Source organism: Scophthalmus maximus, chromosome 8 (assembly GCF_022379125.1).
Source record: "Scophthalmus maximus strain ysfricsl-2021 chromosome 8, ASM2237912v1, whole genome shotgun sequence".
NCBI classification, from domain to species: domain Eukaryota; kingdom Metazoa; phylum Chordata; class Actinopteri; order Pleuronectiformes; family Scophthalmidae; genus Scophthalmus; species Scophthalmus maximus.
Window position 1 is genome coordinate 13,746,370 of NC_061522.1, and position 12,871 is coordinate 13,759,240.

The window sequence follows — 12,871 nt, forward strand, 5'->3', positions numbered from 1 at the left end:
GATCCCTCCTGTCCCCCGCTGCACCCTCTGCAAAGGTTATCAAAGCTCCTCCAAACAGGGAACAGAAGTGCTGTCTACAAAAGACACAGTATGACACAGCAAATTTAAATTGGCACGTTACATTGGCATCTTTTAAATGCAATAATAGGCCATCAAACGGTAACAGTAGACTACCGTTAGAGAAAGGGATTGAATACAAGCCTTTTTTACTCCAATTAGGATTAAGTTCGAGGCATGAGGTCTGTACATATTGTTGCGCTGGATGGCCTTTAAATCTAAGACTTTGCTCTCACAGTAGAAAGGACAGATACGGAGAGCTGCATGTCATACTTGGTATCATCAACTCCCCTACCCTGAGATCAAGCTGGACACAAGTGTCTTCAGCGCAGAGAGAAAGGCCGACCTTTTTGATTAAGTGTTCGGACTTTAGCATGAGACAGTGTTCTGGTGGCTTTGTCTGGGACGGGGGACGACGAGTGTCAGGGTTCGCCAAAGTCTGGGAGGAGTGCTCATCATTCCAGAGTCAGGTTTGGCGTGCTGTAAAGGGCCCCAGCCTCTAGTCTTTTGCATAGAAACAGATACGGGGGGCCTGTTGGTGCCTGGTCGGGGAAGGGGGGCTACTGGGTCTGGTTGAGTTGGAAGAGGAGAGGAGGTTATAGCGTAGCAGCTAGGCAAAGGGCACAGGGGGACAGCCTGCGGGCAGGCGGAGCAGCTTGGAGCGACAATCACCCACACCCTCATTTTTTTTTCTTCTTTTTTTTTTTTTTTTTTTTACACATCTCAAGATACTACCTGGAAGTACTACAGAATACTGTCAAACACAAAAGCATGATCAGTAAAAAAACAAAAAAACCCAAATAGACAATCAATAACGGTCTGTAGTATTGATCCTCGTTTTGCATTCAATACACAGGATGTACATACAGAGGCACCTCTGACCAAAGTGTTTCTGCATATGAACAGTGAAGGGCTAGTTCAGCAGCCAGCATTTTGTAGACCACTGCATGTAGACAAAAATAACAATTGAACACATTGGAAACAAAGTCAAATGATTTAAAAAAAAAAAAAAAAAAATCACACTGGCAAAAATTCCAGAAATATGACTATAACATCTTCCAGCTAAAGTGATCTTTGTGTCAAAGAACTGAGAGATGGGGGAGAGAGAGAGCAGGATGACGGCAGGATGGAGTGGTGGCGGGCCCCCATTGGAGATGCCATGTGTGGCAGTGAGCCGTGATTGGCCAGTCTTGGAGGGGCCGCTTTCTTGCCGGACTGAGGGAGGATCAAGAGAAGCCCGGGAGGAAGTGGGGCTGCCGCTTGACACCCAGAGGACCACAACATAGAGGCACTCAGTGGACACTCCACCTCCCCGCCCCACTCGGACTCACCCACCGACTGACCGGATGGCTGACGGGCCAGCGGGCATCACGAGACAGCTGACGTCGCAAGTCTAGTGCCTCCAAACAGAAAAAGGCAAAAACATTTGGAGTAACAGTGATATTCACTTTGATAACGTTCAAAGAAGGGGGGAGGGGGGAAATCATAGACTGCAGTCCCCCCCCCCCCCACCCAAAGTCTAATGGTACATTTGAGTTTTGTTTCCCTTCATCCTGCTACCAGAGGAACAACGCCAGACCCATGTCCAAGAAATTGATACAGTACATAAAAGAGCAGGGTTTCTTGTTGTTTTCGATGTTTCTGCTGCTCCTTTTTTTTGATTTATTGGATTGCAGTTGAAGCGATTTGCTCTTCATAAGTGCTATGATAAAACCCTTTGAATTTATAAAAGTCTTAAGTCTCTTCTGTTCATACAGTACCAAACGCAAGGAACACTCGTAGGTTTACTGCATTAGGAGAAACCCCTCTTATTTGGTATTGTGCCAGATACCCAGAACCATCCAATCCCACTGTAGCTTCAGTCTCTGTTGGGTGTGGCTGTGGCACGCAGAGAAGAAGTGTGTGCATTGGTGTGCGCCCAGTTACACTCACTCAGTACAGTTTGCTTGCATGCACAGTTAAAAAGCTGCTTCTTCCTCTTTGCAGAGTTTTCCCAGCAGTTTCAGGGGGATTGGCAGCCTGGAGGGAATCCAAGTTATGAAAAGGGGTGAGGTGTTTTCTTTTGTCTTCTTCTTCGAGTTCCAAAGTCTTTTGCTGCAATCAGCAACAATCCAAAAAACATTAAAAAAAAATAATAGAGAATCCAGCTCCGGTGGACATCAAGTATGGACGGAAGAGAAGTCTATGGTGTATATTGCACAATGAACTGTCATGATGGTGAAATTGTGTATTCTCCCCCCGTCCCCTGAAAACTGGCTGACCATACAGTCCACTGGGCTGAACAACAGACGGTTCAACAAAGCACCAGTGAGTGACTGGGTTCCAAGCTGAAGGTGACCAGAAGCATCTGGGCTCACAGACGTCAGTGATTAGGTGCCACCGGAAATACACAGTCATGTATGAAAACAGAGACACGCAACGAGGTGGACAAATAATCTTCTCTCAGCTTATACGTTGTGACAGACATCAAAATGCGAAAAATAGCTGAGCAATCCTTTTGAGAAGACAAATTCAAATAATCAGGCTGATGATTGGGAGGGCCAGTCACATGGCCAGGCCTTCTACTGTAACTGCCCAGTGACAGAGTTGGTCACCAATCGTGTCCTGTACCACTTGCTGGCTCAGAGGGGAAACTGTGCAAGATTTCAGCCATTTCTTCAGATACAAAACAGACTCAAAAAAAAATAATAGGCGGCATGGGAAGGACCTGGGCCAGAGAGCACTTAAGGCTAATATTAGTGCTGAGGAAACAATGATAACGTAACTAGTAAAGGTCTTCGAACCACATCATTGGCCATAGGCATGCTGGGAATGGTTGCTTTGAGTCTTCTTTTGGGATTTGTTTTTGACTTTTGGAGGGAAAAGGAAAGTCTCAGATGGCAGCTTTGATTGCTTCTCCAACAAACACTTCAGACAGAATGTCATGTATACTTATGGAAAAACTAAAAAATACTTAAAAGGTTTCTTTGTGTGGTGTCTCATTTCCATTTGTTTTATATGATGCATTTCAAAAATACCAAAAGGAAAAAAGAAACTTGCTGTTTTTCCATAAAAAAAAAGGACAGAAGTAAAACAGAAGGACTGGAGTCTGCAGTCTGTGTGGAAAGGACCCCCGTCCTCCTGAATCACAATTCACAGTTCAAAACAGTTCAAATTGATACTGATTATCGCCACATGATTTGCTTGGGTTTTGCTCCTGTTCATATAAAACATTTTTTGTTTGTTTTGTATTTTTTTCCACCCCATCCACCACCGATGGCTTAAATGACACGGTGGTCGGTTGGTTAGTGAGTCGTGGCGTCATCCTACATGGACTCCCCACTAAGTAGGTCTCCAGGCAGCAGGGTGTTGATGGGGGTCGGGCTCCCGATCACGCGGGCATCCTCTCCACTGGGCGGCCCCCACAGGCTGGAGTACTGGGGCACCCCGCCCCACAGCAGGTCGCCTCCGCTGACCTTGCCTCCACCAACGCTGTTGCCCCATTGGCCAATGGAGTGGGACTGCGCTGCCCCGCCCATTCTGTTTTGATTGGTTCCCGGGTTGGCCTGCCAGCTAGTGGTGTTTGCCCCTAGCGACTGACCTTGTGCAAAGAAGCGGTTCACCTCCTCCTCGCCAGCAAACTCCGCCAGGATAGTGGTGTTTCCAAGCACACACCTTTCACAGGAAAAAAGAGGAAATCATTGGTCTTTATGCGAAAGCAAATCAGCAATAATGAACAAGTAATGTTTTGAAAATGACCTTGGTATAAAAATGTGCCATTATAACCCGGACACACTTTTTAAACATATTGTACTTTTCAAGGACTTGATTGTGCTTTTTCATGCACTGCCATAACCACAGTTCGTGCAGCTGGTGATGAAAAGTAGGTCACAAGTATTTTTTTTCCATGACAACCAGTGCCAACACCTGAGCAAAACTAAATTAGATAGAGCACAGACAGTGTGCCCCCAGACTGACTCTACACTCGTCTTTCCTCCCATTTTACTAGCATGGTTACAATAATCATAATAATATTACACTACAGCTGACTACAGCTTGACTCCCCACCTCCGTCTACATCCAAAAAGCTCCATTGTTGTCAGCCACCAATTAGAAACCAGGAACTTTGAGTTTTTATTTCCATTTCTTTCTCTGTTAAAGCTCCTTCCCTTTAAGTAGAAAAAAAGTGCAAAATTACATTCCTGTTGCCTAAGCCCATTTTGATGAGATAGACTTTGCTGAGTCTTACATGTGCAGAGACTTCTGTGCCTTGGCGGCCTCGTCCTTGGAGCTGTAGCGCACAACGGCGTTCCCCTGGGTCAGGTTGAGGTGGAATGTGATCAGGGGGCCGTGCTGCATGCACAGGGTCCGCAGAGTTGAACCATCAATCTGGGGGACAGAAGAAAACAAAAACATTGCAGTTACAACTAATATCTTCAGTTTTTAAAAAAAATGTATTGTACACAATATTTTCAGTCACAATTTTCCTACGTTGTCTTCTTTTTTATGTTCTTGACCCTTGTTTTTTTTGTCACTTCAGTCAATTTACTTTTATTTTCTTAACTTTGTAAATAAATTAATAACACAAGCCACTTGGTCAGAGGGAAAGTGAAAGAACAAAATCATGATTGTTCCCCTTTCAACATTAAAGCAATTGATGATTTTTTTTTTGTGAAACATGACATTTATGCATGAGCAGATATATCTTTTAATTCCTCATATTTACATACTGGTTCTGCTCATATCAAAGTCTGGCTTCAGCCTCACAAAGCACATACTTGTGGGGTGAGATTCCTCAGCACCAGCCAGCTGCTGGTCCTGGTGGAGCTGTCAGTACTCCAGGTGGTTCCCTCTGTGACAGAAATGAAAACTCGGTTAAATACGGTAAAATATTAAGTGTTTCAATCTGGAGAGAAAAACAACAACTATTGCCTTTACATAGTAATTTAGTTCAATGTTAAAATGAAAAACAAGTTGATCAAATAGGCAAATGGACAATAAGAAGACTGGATGCCTCTATTCAAAAACATTGAGGCAGATCTCAGGTGACAGTGCTCTTTTAATGAAATTATAAAAGGGGAATTGTGTATTTCAAAGTATAATTTACTAAGCATGTGTGAATTTCTTTAAGCGGCTGCCTAAAGAGGGCAAATAGAAGTGCAATGTTAAAACAAGGTCAATACATGGTGTTTACAAGTGGCTGTCTGCAGACCCAGTAAACCTCAAAATGTTCGTTTAGTAGGGTGTGATCAGCTAGCACCGACAAAGCGAGTGCACCCCCTGTGAACTACACCACACCTACGCATCTACAGTCACGTCTCTGTTTGCTGCCTGTGAAACATCATAGCAAGACTGATATCTGTGCTTTTACTTCGGTGAAAGTTACTGTCAATTCAAGGCTTTGTGGAAATATCTTAATAAACATCTTACTTAGTTGTTCTAAACTATTCATTCAATTGAGAAAAAAGCTGCAACACTGTTGCTTCTTTGTAAGTTAATGGACTTATATTGAAACTACAATAACATTTTTTCAGGAGATCTCATCCATATAAAGAGAAACACCTCAAAATGAAACCTGAGACTCACAACTTTTGATACCCTTGATGCATATTCTGCTTTTAATTGCAATTGGAGAGTCTGAATTTTTTAAAGAAAAAAATGAACATAAGTACTCACCAGAGGTGTAGTTGCCACTCCAGCCTTGGCCCAGACCCAGTGAGTTGCCGCCCCAGGTAGAGGAGGACTTGCTGTGGGTGAGGCCCGGTGGGGGGCGAGAAGGAGCTGTGGAGCTGCGCGGCCCCTGGGGGACTTTCCACAGCTCGTGGGACAGAGAGGCTTGGCTCTGGGAGATGGGCCCTGGGGACCAGGTGGACTTCATGTCAGACATTTTACCTTCACACAGAGGGAGGGTGGAGAGACAAAAGACAGTTCAGAGGATAAAGTTACAGACAAAGATTTGATAGCATGTGTAGAATTGGAAAATGTGGCACAGCATGAGGGGTAGTGACAAAAAAGTTCCTTATGCAAACTGCAATAAAGGCCACTTTTTTCTTAGTGTATACTTACCCGAGAACTGCAAATATAACTATAAATAACTGAAAATGTGTTTACTCAATCTCGAAAATATTGAATATTTATTTGAACTAAACCAGGCATTACTTGGTACACCCACCTGACACATGGACGTTTTTAGCAAAAGCAAAATGATGCTCATGTAAAAATATCTCTAAATATAGTACATTTTTCAGGACACATCACAAATGACATTCATGTCAACTTAGGTGTGAACTTGAGTGAGAAGGGTCATAAAAGAGGTCAGGGATTGGGTAAGGTTTAGGAAAGGTGTGGGGAACCTCCGGCCTACAGGCCGTTTACAGCTCGTGAGACAATTTGATCTGGCCTGTGATGACACAGGAGACATAACAAATATCGCCCAACAAGCCATTTTTGTGCGAGTGATCTCTGTAGAGTTTGATGCGAGGGAGGAATCACTGTCAGGCTTGGCACAACCAAAGGTGAGGATTTGTCTGATATAGTTATAGGCTAAAACCAGCTGCAAGTAGCATCATCATCCTCATCATCACTACCATCTGACATCAGATGCCTCACTAAAGAAGCATTTCCAGCCATCACATTAGAGAGGTTAGTGTAATTATATGTGTTCAATAATTTAGTATGGTCTGAAAGGATGTTGTAAAAATTTAAATGGCCCTTGATAAGAAAAAGGTTCCCCACTCTTTGGATAAATAAGGAGCCTAAGGCAGTGTTGTTTGACAGTGTTTTGGTAGGAAGGGGTTTAGCAGGTCCACACATGGGGGGTTAGATACTCTGGATGTGTACCTGAGCTGTTCCGTTCAGAGGATGACAGAGTGAAAGAGCTAGAGTAGTCACTGGCTGCCCAGTCACAGCTGGTTGGAGGCAGAGAGCCATTCTGAAGTGGAGTAGCTGGGGAAGTGGCTATGTGGTTGTAGAATAACAGTGATGTTGGCAGAGAAAGAGGTGGGGAAGAAAAAGTAATTTCATGTCAACATCAGTACAAGCACATGATTCTGGGCCTGTGGTGGAGTACAGAGAGTAACATGGGTCACTTTGTCTAAGTGAGTAATTAATCTGGATCGATCACTTTACACAGCATGTTTTTAGTGAGGAACCACTGGGAGTGTTATATTTATATATTTATGGCCTTGCTTCTGTTTATACCTCCATTCCTGTCTCGCAGCAGGTAGCGGTTAACATCGTGAATGTTGGTGTTGATGGTGGGACCACTGGGGACGCTGCCAGGGGTCATGTTGGGGTCATTTTCGGGATCGATGTTCTGAAGGCCTTTCCATGGCACACCAGGGCAGAACTCTGAGGACAAAAATAAAATATATAATAAGTTAAGAAACAAGATCATTTCATGTGAAATGCTGCCATCGTCTGACTCTTATATAGTTTAAAAAACAATCCACAACAAGCCTCCAAGCGACTAAATTTTGTTTTGACCTAAGCAATTGTTACTTGTAAATTCGTCCCTCTCAGGTTTTACCATCACAAATAATTTTCCAACTGTGGGAAGACCTGGTAAAACTAACAGTAAATACAGTAACATAATATCTTCATTTCATCCTTTCCTCACCTGGGGGCCAGTTAATGTTGGTCCCATTAGAGATCTTTTCATTGGGGCTCTTGCCCTGGCCCCAACTGTCTTGGCTGGTGGAGGGCTCAGAGCCGGATATAAGATTGTAAGGGCTGTATGAGTCCTCCAGCTGGGTGGGCTTCCCAGGGGGGCCCAGAGAAGAGGCAGCAGAAATGGCACCTGGCACAAACAAAGAAAAAGAGACTAAATTAAATTCAGTTTGACTAAAAACGCTGTTAATATTTAGCAGTGATAGAATAAATGTTATCTTATTTGCACATGTTTTAGGAACTATGTTGTATGTCAAACTATTTCATGTATTTATAGTTTGTAAACATCTCGAAGTTCTTAAATAGGAACATGGAAACATGCAAATGTCACACTTTGTGGGTGTTGGTTTCTTATTGAAGTGTTTGTTTGTTGTCAGAATTTGTGGAGAAAAAAATAGCAGATCAGAACCTAATGATGTTTTCAATGTTGAAATGGAATATGTGGGAGTCAAAGGGTTAATTTCCCTGCCATCTTAAATACATGTACACATTATACAGATTTAATACATTGCCTAGCAAATGTAACTTCTCAATTTCTGTGAAAAAAGGGCCATTATATATTTGGGCCAATGTGGACCTTTCTATTAAAACATATTTTGACTTTGAAGGTTAGTTAGTGGCCAACTAACAATAACTTCTATCATATAATGTTAAAGTTGATTTCGTTTCATTTTTAACATTTCATCACTGTATGTATTGCATGAATGTGTGCATGCTAGTCTGTGTTTTTCTGGTATATACCATGCTTATTGAGGTGGTTCTCCATGTTTGAGGAGTTGCTAGAGTCCATGGAGTTGGAGTGTGTCCACTGGGACAGGCGGGATTGGGGCTGAGGGGGCTCCTTCAGGGACAGACCCCCAACCTCCATGCAGTTTACATTCATGTTTGGGTTCAGTCCAGCTGCAAACACACACACAAAAAAACAGTCGTAACATTTTATCCATACATAAGTTGGCAGTGGAAGATTTTCATATTTGTTTCCATTTACAAGAATCTAGCTAAATCAGCTCAAAAGAAAACAGTAAATATCCAGACATAATCCTTGTCTGTGGAAAGATGTAGGTATTAACATTTCACATAACAGAAGAACTTGGCCATGGACTGATTTGTTTTGTTTTTTTTGGACACATTCATATATTGGTAACATAATTTGTGTCTGACTTGAAAGGTGACCACAAAATGATTATTTTCAACCTGCTGCCGTCCCTATTCTAGACTCACAGAGAGGGTAGGCGCTGTAGGCGCTGGGCGAAGAGGGTGGCTCTTTGGTGTGCAGTGAATCGACGAGGCCCGGAGCCTGGTGTGGGCCTGTAAAGGGGTCCAGGGTTGTTTTGCCGGAGCCATGACCTCCAGCGGAGCCACCAGGGGGATGCAGACCAGAGGAGGAAGAGGAGGAGGAATGAGAGGGAAGTTGCTGCTGCTTCATCAGCAGCGCCTGGTACAGCTGACGCTGGTGCTGCTGGATCTGCTGCTGCATGTTGGTGATTGTACGTGCAACCTGGGAAAACAGAGTGGTATTGTCACAACAAGGACATGTTGGGCAACGATGGGGAGGAGAGCAGACAATTATTTAAATTATGTGGTGGCAAAAGCAAACTGAAAGAAAAAATGAGATAAAGAAAAAAAAAAGTATGCGGTGGAGGGAAAAGCAGCTGAGGTCAGAAGGGAATGGATGAGAAAATACGAGGATGACAAGGTTTTGGACAAATGAAGAAAGGCAGAAGAAAGATGAAGCAGAAGTTGGCTAATGTTTATGAGAAGTTATACAAATAGTTTGGGGAACTGCTGTTTGACAATGGTCGAGTTCTCCCACTGCTGTTGTTGTGGTATCATGTGAAAGTCAAAATATTTGTTGAGAAACATCATATCGTGTCACGGTGTTGGTCTGTGCTCACATATGGTCACACTTTTAACAGCAGTAATGATGCATTTGTTGACTCACTTGCTGCTCTTGTTGTCGAATGGGCCCGGAAACATTGCGCTGCGCCTGCATCATCTGCTGCTGGATTTGTAAACGCTGGTACGCCTGAATGAAGAGAACCCAAAGTACAATACATGAATAAAAAAACACATCTGATAAATATGGTTAATTTAAACTCCTTTAGCTCTACACATTCATGTGTTTTCACAAGAATGTCTTCTTAATTGGTTATTGGATTACAGTCATTACAGGAATTACAGGAAAAGCAGATGAAACCAAGCACACATTGTTGTAAAATTTTGTTTAGACACTTAAATAAGCAATTCATGTTGTTTAGTTTAAATACAGTCTTAAGGAAATGTTATAGTGTGGTTAAAACTTGCCTATTTACATTATTAACAGTACATGATTTATAGTTAATATGTGAGAAATGTACACAACGTTACTTGTTAATAACAGTAATTCAGTATTACTACAGATGTCACAGGAAGTGCTTTTATTGTGAAGTAGCCTACACGGAAGTTGTTTGTTGTGTCTTCTCGCTAGTTTGTGTGATGAGATGTCCGTCATGCTAAAGTTACTTCACTTTCTTGTTTGTAAACTGCAGCATATTGAGCAGTAAATATTCACAGTAAAAGACAAGCGTTTTTTGGTCGTCATTCGAAGCTATTCCACTACAAACAGTATTAAAGCATGTCTTACTTTGTCATTTTAACAATCAGATTAGAGGCTGAATCTCTTTTACAAAGTCCGCAACACACATTCTCTGCCAAGCATATGACAGTGGGAAACAGGGATGTTGACCACTCTCACCATTTGCAGCTGCTGAAGTTGGTACAACAGGGTCATTTGTTGAGGGTTTATTGGTGAGGTTAAAAGTGCAGGGTTCAGACCTATATTTTTTGCTGCAAACTGCAAGAGCTGTGCTTGGACCTGGAGGGAAGGGAAGAATGGGGAGGCAGAAACGAGAGATGACAAGTTAGTCATTGCAAATCACGGCAACTGCACAAAAGCAGCTTCTGGCAAGGTAAAGCTAGTCACTACTACATCTGTGCAAAGAGGAAAAGAGAAGAGAAAGAATCTGGCAGAGGAGTCTTGCATACCCAAGAGGTTTTGACAGCAACACAACTGTTTGCAGACAAGAACATGTGATGATCTTTACAATATATTTAATCTGATTTAATTCTAATATTTGGAACATTTCAGGCTGAAATTATTCTTCCAATTTTGGTTTCTTTTCAAGCATATGCACAAGGACTAGACATTTAAATAATTTGTGAATAATTATCAAAAGCAATCAGTGTCTATGTTCCTGTTTATGATTACTGAATTAGTTTAAAGACTATTTCAGCATCACTGTGATGCCGCGCAAATTAGAGCCACAATCACATCAGGTGACAGTTTTATTAGAGCAAGACATGGAATGGGGAAAAAATGTGAGAGAAGGATGCACTGGTTGAAAAATGTATATTTACAGTTTCGGATGTCAATTTTAAAAACCAGTACAATCTAACTTTTATCTGGTCCGATGGGCTATGAACTGACATAGCTCTATCTTATACAACCAGTATGTCCATTATGTTTCCTTCCCTGCACACAAGGCAATATAACTGTCAAAAGTTTTAACTGTCAAAACTTATCTTTCCTGACGGCACCTTTTCTTCTAACATCTTCAACAACCTGACCAAACTAGCACTTAATTTTAGTGTACTTCTTCACACGATCTCCCATATTTTGATTCAAGCTCTCTGTAATGAAGCTTTAGTGTTGCCCCTTCCCTCAGTTATAAGTCGCTTTGGACAAAAGTTAAATGAGTAAATGTGTGTATGTACCTGAGGGGAGAGAAACTGAGGCACTTGAGCACGTAGACTAGGCTGGGAGGAGCTGAGAGGTGGCACAGGTTGCTGAGGAGGCGGCTGCTGCTGCTGCTGCTGCTGCTGCTGCTGCTGCTGCTGCATGGCCCGGGTTTGTGCTGCTCCACTACTGCCAAACATTCCACTGGGTATCTACCATTAAAAAAAAATTGGGAGTCATTAAGGCACAATGAAACTTCCATGTGTATTCAAATTAATGAAGCCATTTCACACCAAGCAAGTAATGTGATACACAACACCTCAAGAGTAAGGTCAAGAGCCTTGAACTTTCAAGTCTTTGTGAATACGATGGGTTCATTCAATACACAAATGAGTGCACTTGAATTGGATGAAAACAAAACTTTAATTGCACTCAAAAGCCGATTAGGTCGATGATATTCCCAGCCCACATAGCAATGTCTAAAAAAAATATGTGCACCACAGCACATATTAAACATCAAGTGAGAGCAGCCAGTTGTTTAAAACATGAAACTATAGTTATTTTGGATTTTTCAAATGGCCCAAGCCAATTAGCCTGTAAGAAGTAGCTTCGTCCACATTTTAGATCAAATGTTCCTGGGAGGGATCATTCAATTCAGTGCAAACAAAACAAAAGCCTGCTAACAGGGTCTTTGTTTGGGTTTCAAGGACATACTGCCGTTTTTCTGGGCCATGGCTGCCTCTGGGGTTGATATTTGATAGAGCACAACTATTCCATTTAAATGGGCACTTCAGGCAAGGTCATATACACATAAATGAGCAATAGAAAAGTTGAGATTTGGAAAATGAGAGTCGAAAGGCATGTCTAATACAAATTGAATGGGTTACGGCCATCACTGCATGATATGCACATAAATTCCGCAAAGCCAGAAAAAATTAGGTTTTGTGAATGACGACTTGTCAGTAAATTCAGTTGTTAATGAAGCAGCTGTTCAAATGTACTCAAGTGTACTGTTTTTCACAGTACATGAAAACATATGGCATACATTATTGCTTTTCTATAGATTATTATAAAAAACATACAGTCTGAACAATGCTATTCAACATTAATAGAACATCATTAGTTCAAACAAATGTAGATTGTTTAACTAAAGATTTACTATTTGTATTGTGTAATATTGTCAAGCGTTTATCATTTGGTTATGAGGGTCACTGTGTTACCTGTCTGTTGTTCAAGTTTTGCATCGCCAGCCCCAGGTTGCCCTGTCCCAGACCCTGCCCAGGAAGGCTACTGTTGATCAGGGGGAGCTTCAGGCTGGGGGAAGGCAGAAACGGTGATGGGGGGGCATCATCTGACAGACCAACATCCTGGACCAGAGCAAAAGAAATGGTTAATTGGAGAATAGACATTATAAGAAATTAACATTAGTCCGTACATACTACAAAGTATGTG

General features: G+C 42.1%; 1 protein-coding gene across 6 annotated transcripts in view; it reads right to left on the bottom strand.

Moving 5' to 3' along the window:
• Positions 1-735: 735 nt before the first annotated feature.
• Positions 736-12,871, bottom strand: part of tnrc6c2 (trinucleotide repeat containing adaptor 6C2) — a 45,577-nt gene continuing 33,441 nt past the window's right edge. For 5 of the 6 annotated variants that reach the window (XM_035637950.2, XM_035637946.2, XM_035637944.2 and 2 more), the window contains 12 exons: positions 12,640-12,786; positions 11,458-11,631; positions 10,439-10,558; positions 9,647-9,730; positions 8,926-9,202; positions 8,446-8,604; positions 7,655-7,834; positions 7,237-7,386; positions 5,713-5,928; positions 4,815-4,888; positions 4,286-4,425; positions 736-3,711 (listed from right to left, as the gene is read on the bottom strand). In XM_035637950.2, the coding sequence (XP_035493843.1) occupies positions 3,363-3,711; positions 4,286-4,425; positions 4,815-4,888; positions 5,713-5,928; positions 7,237-7,386; positions 7,655-7,834; positions 8,446-8,604; positions 8,926-9,202; positions 9,647-9,730; positions 10,439-10,558; positions 11,458-11,631; positions 12,640-12,786 (2,070 nt within the window). In that variant the 3' untranslated portion in view covers positions 736-3,362. Of the gene's footprint in view, positions 3,712-4,285; positions 4,426-4,814; positions 4,889-5,712; positions 5,929-5,987; positions 6,994-7,236; positions 7,387-7,654; positions 7,835-8,445; positions 8,605-8,925; positions 9,203-9,646; positions 9,731-10,438; positions 10,559-11,457; positions 11,632-12,639; positions 12,787-12,871 lie in introns of those variants that run through there. The other variant, XM_035637949.2, reaches the window with a different exon arrangement.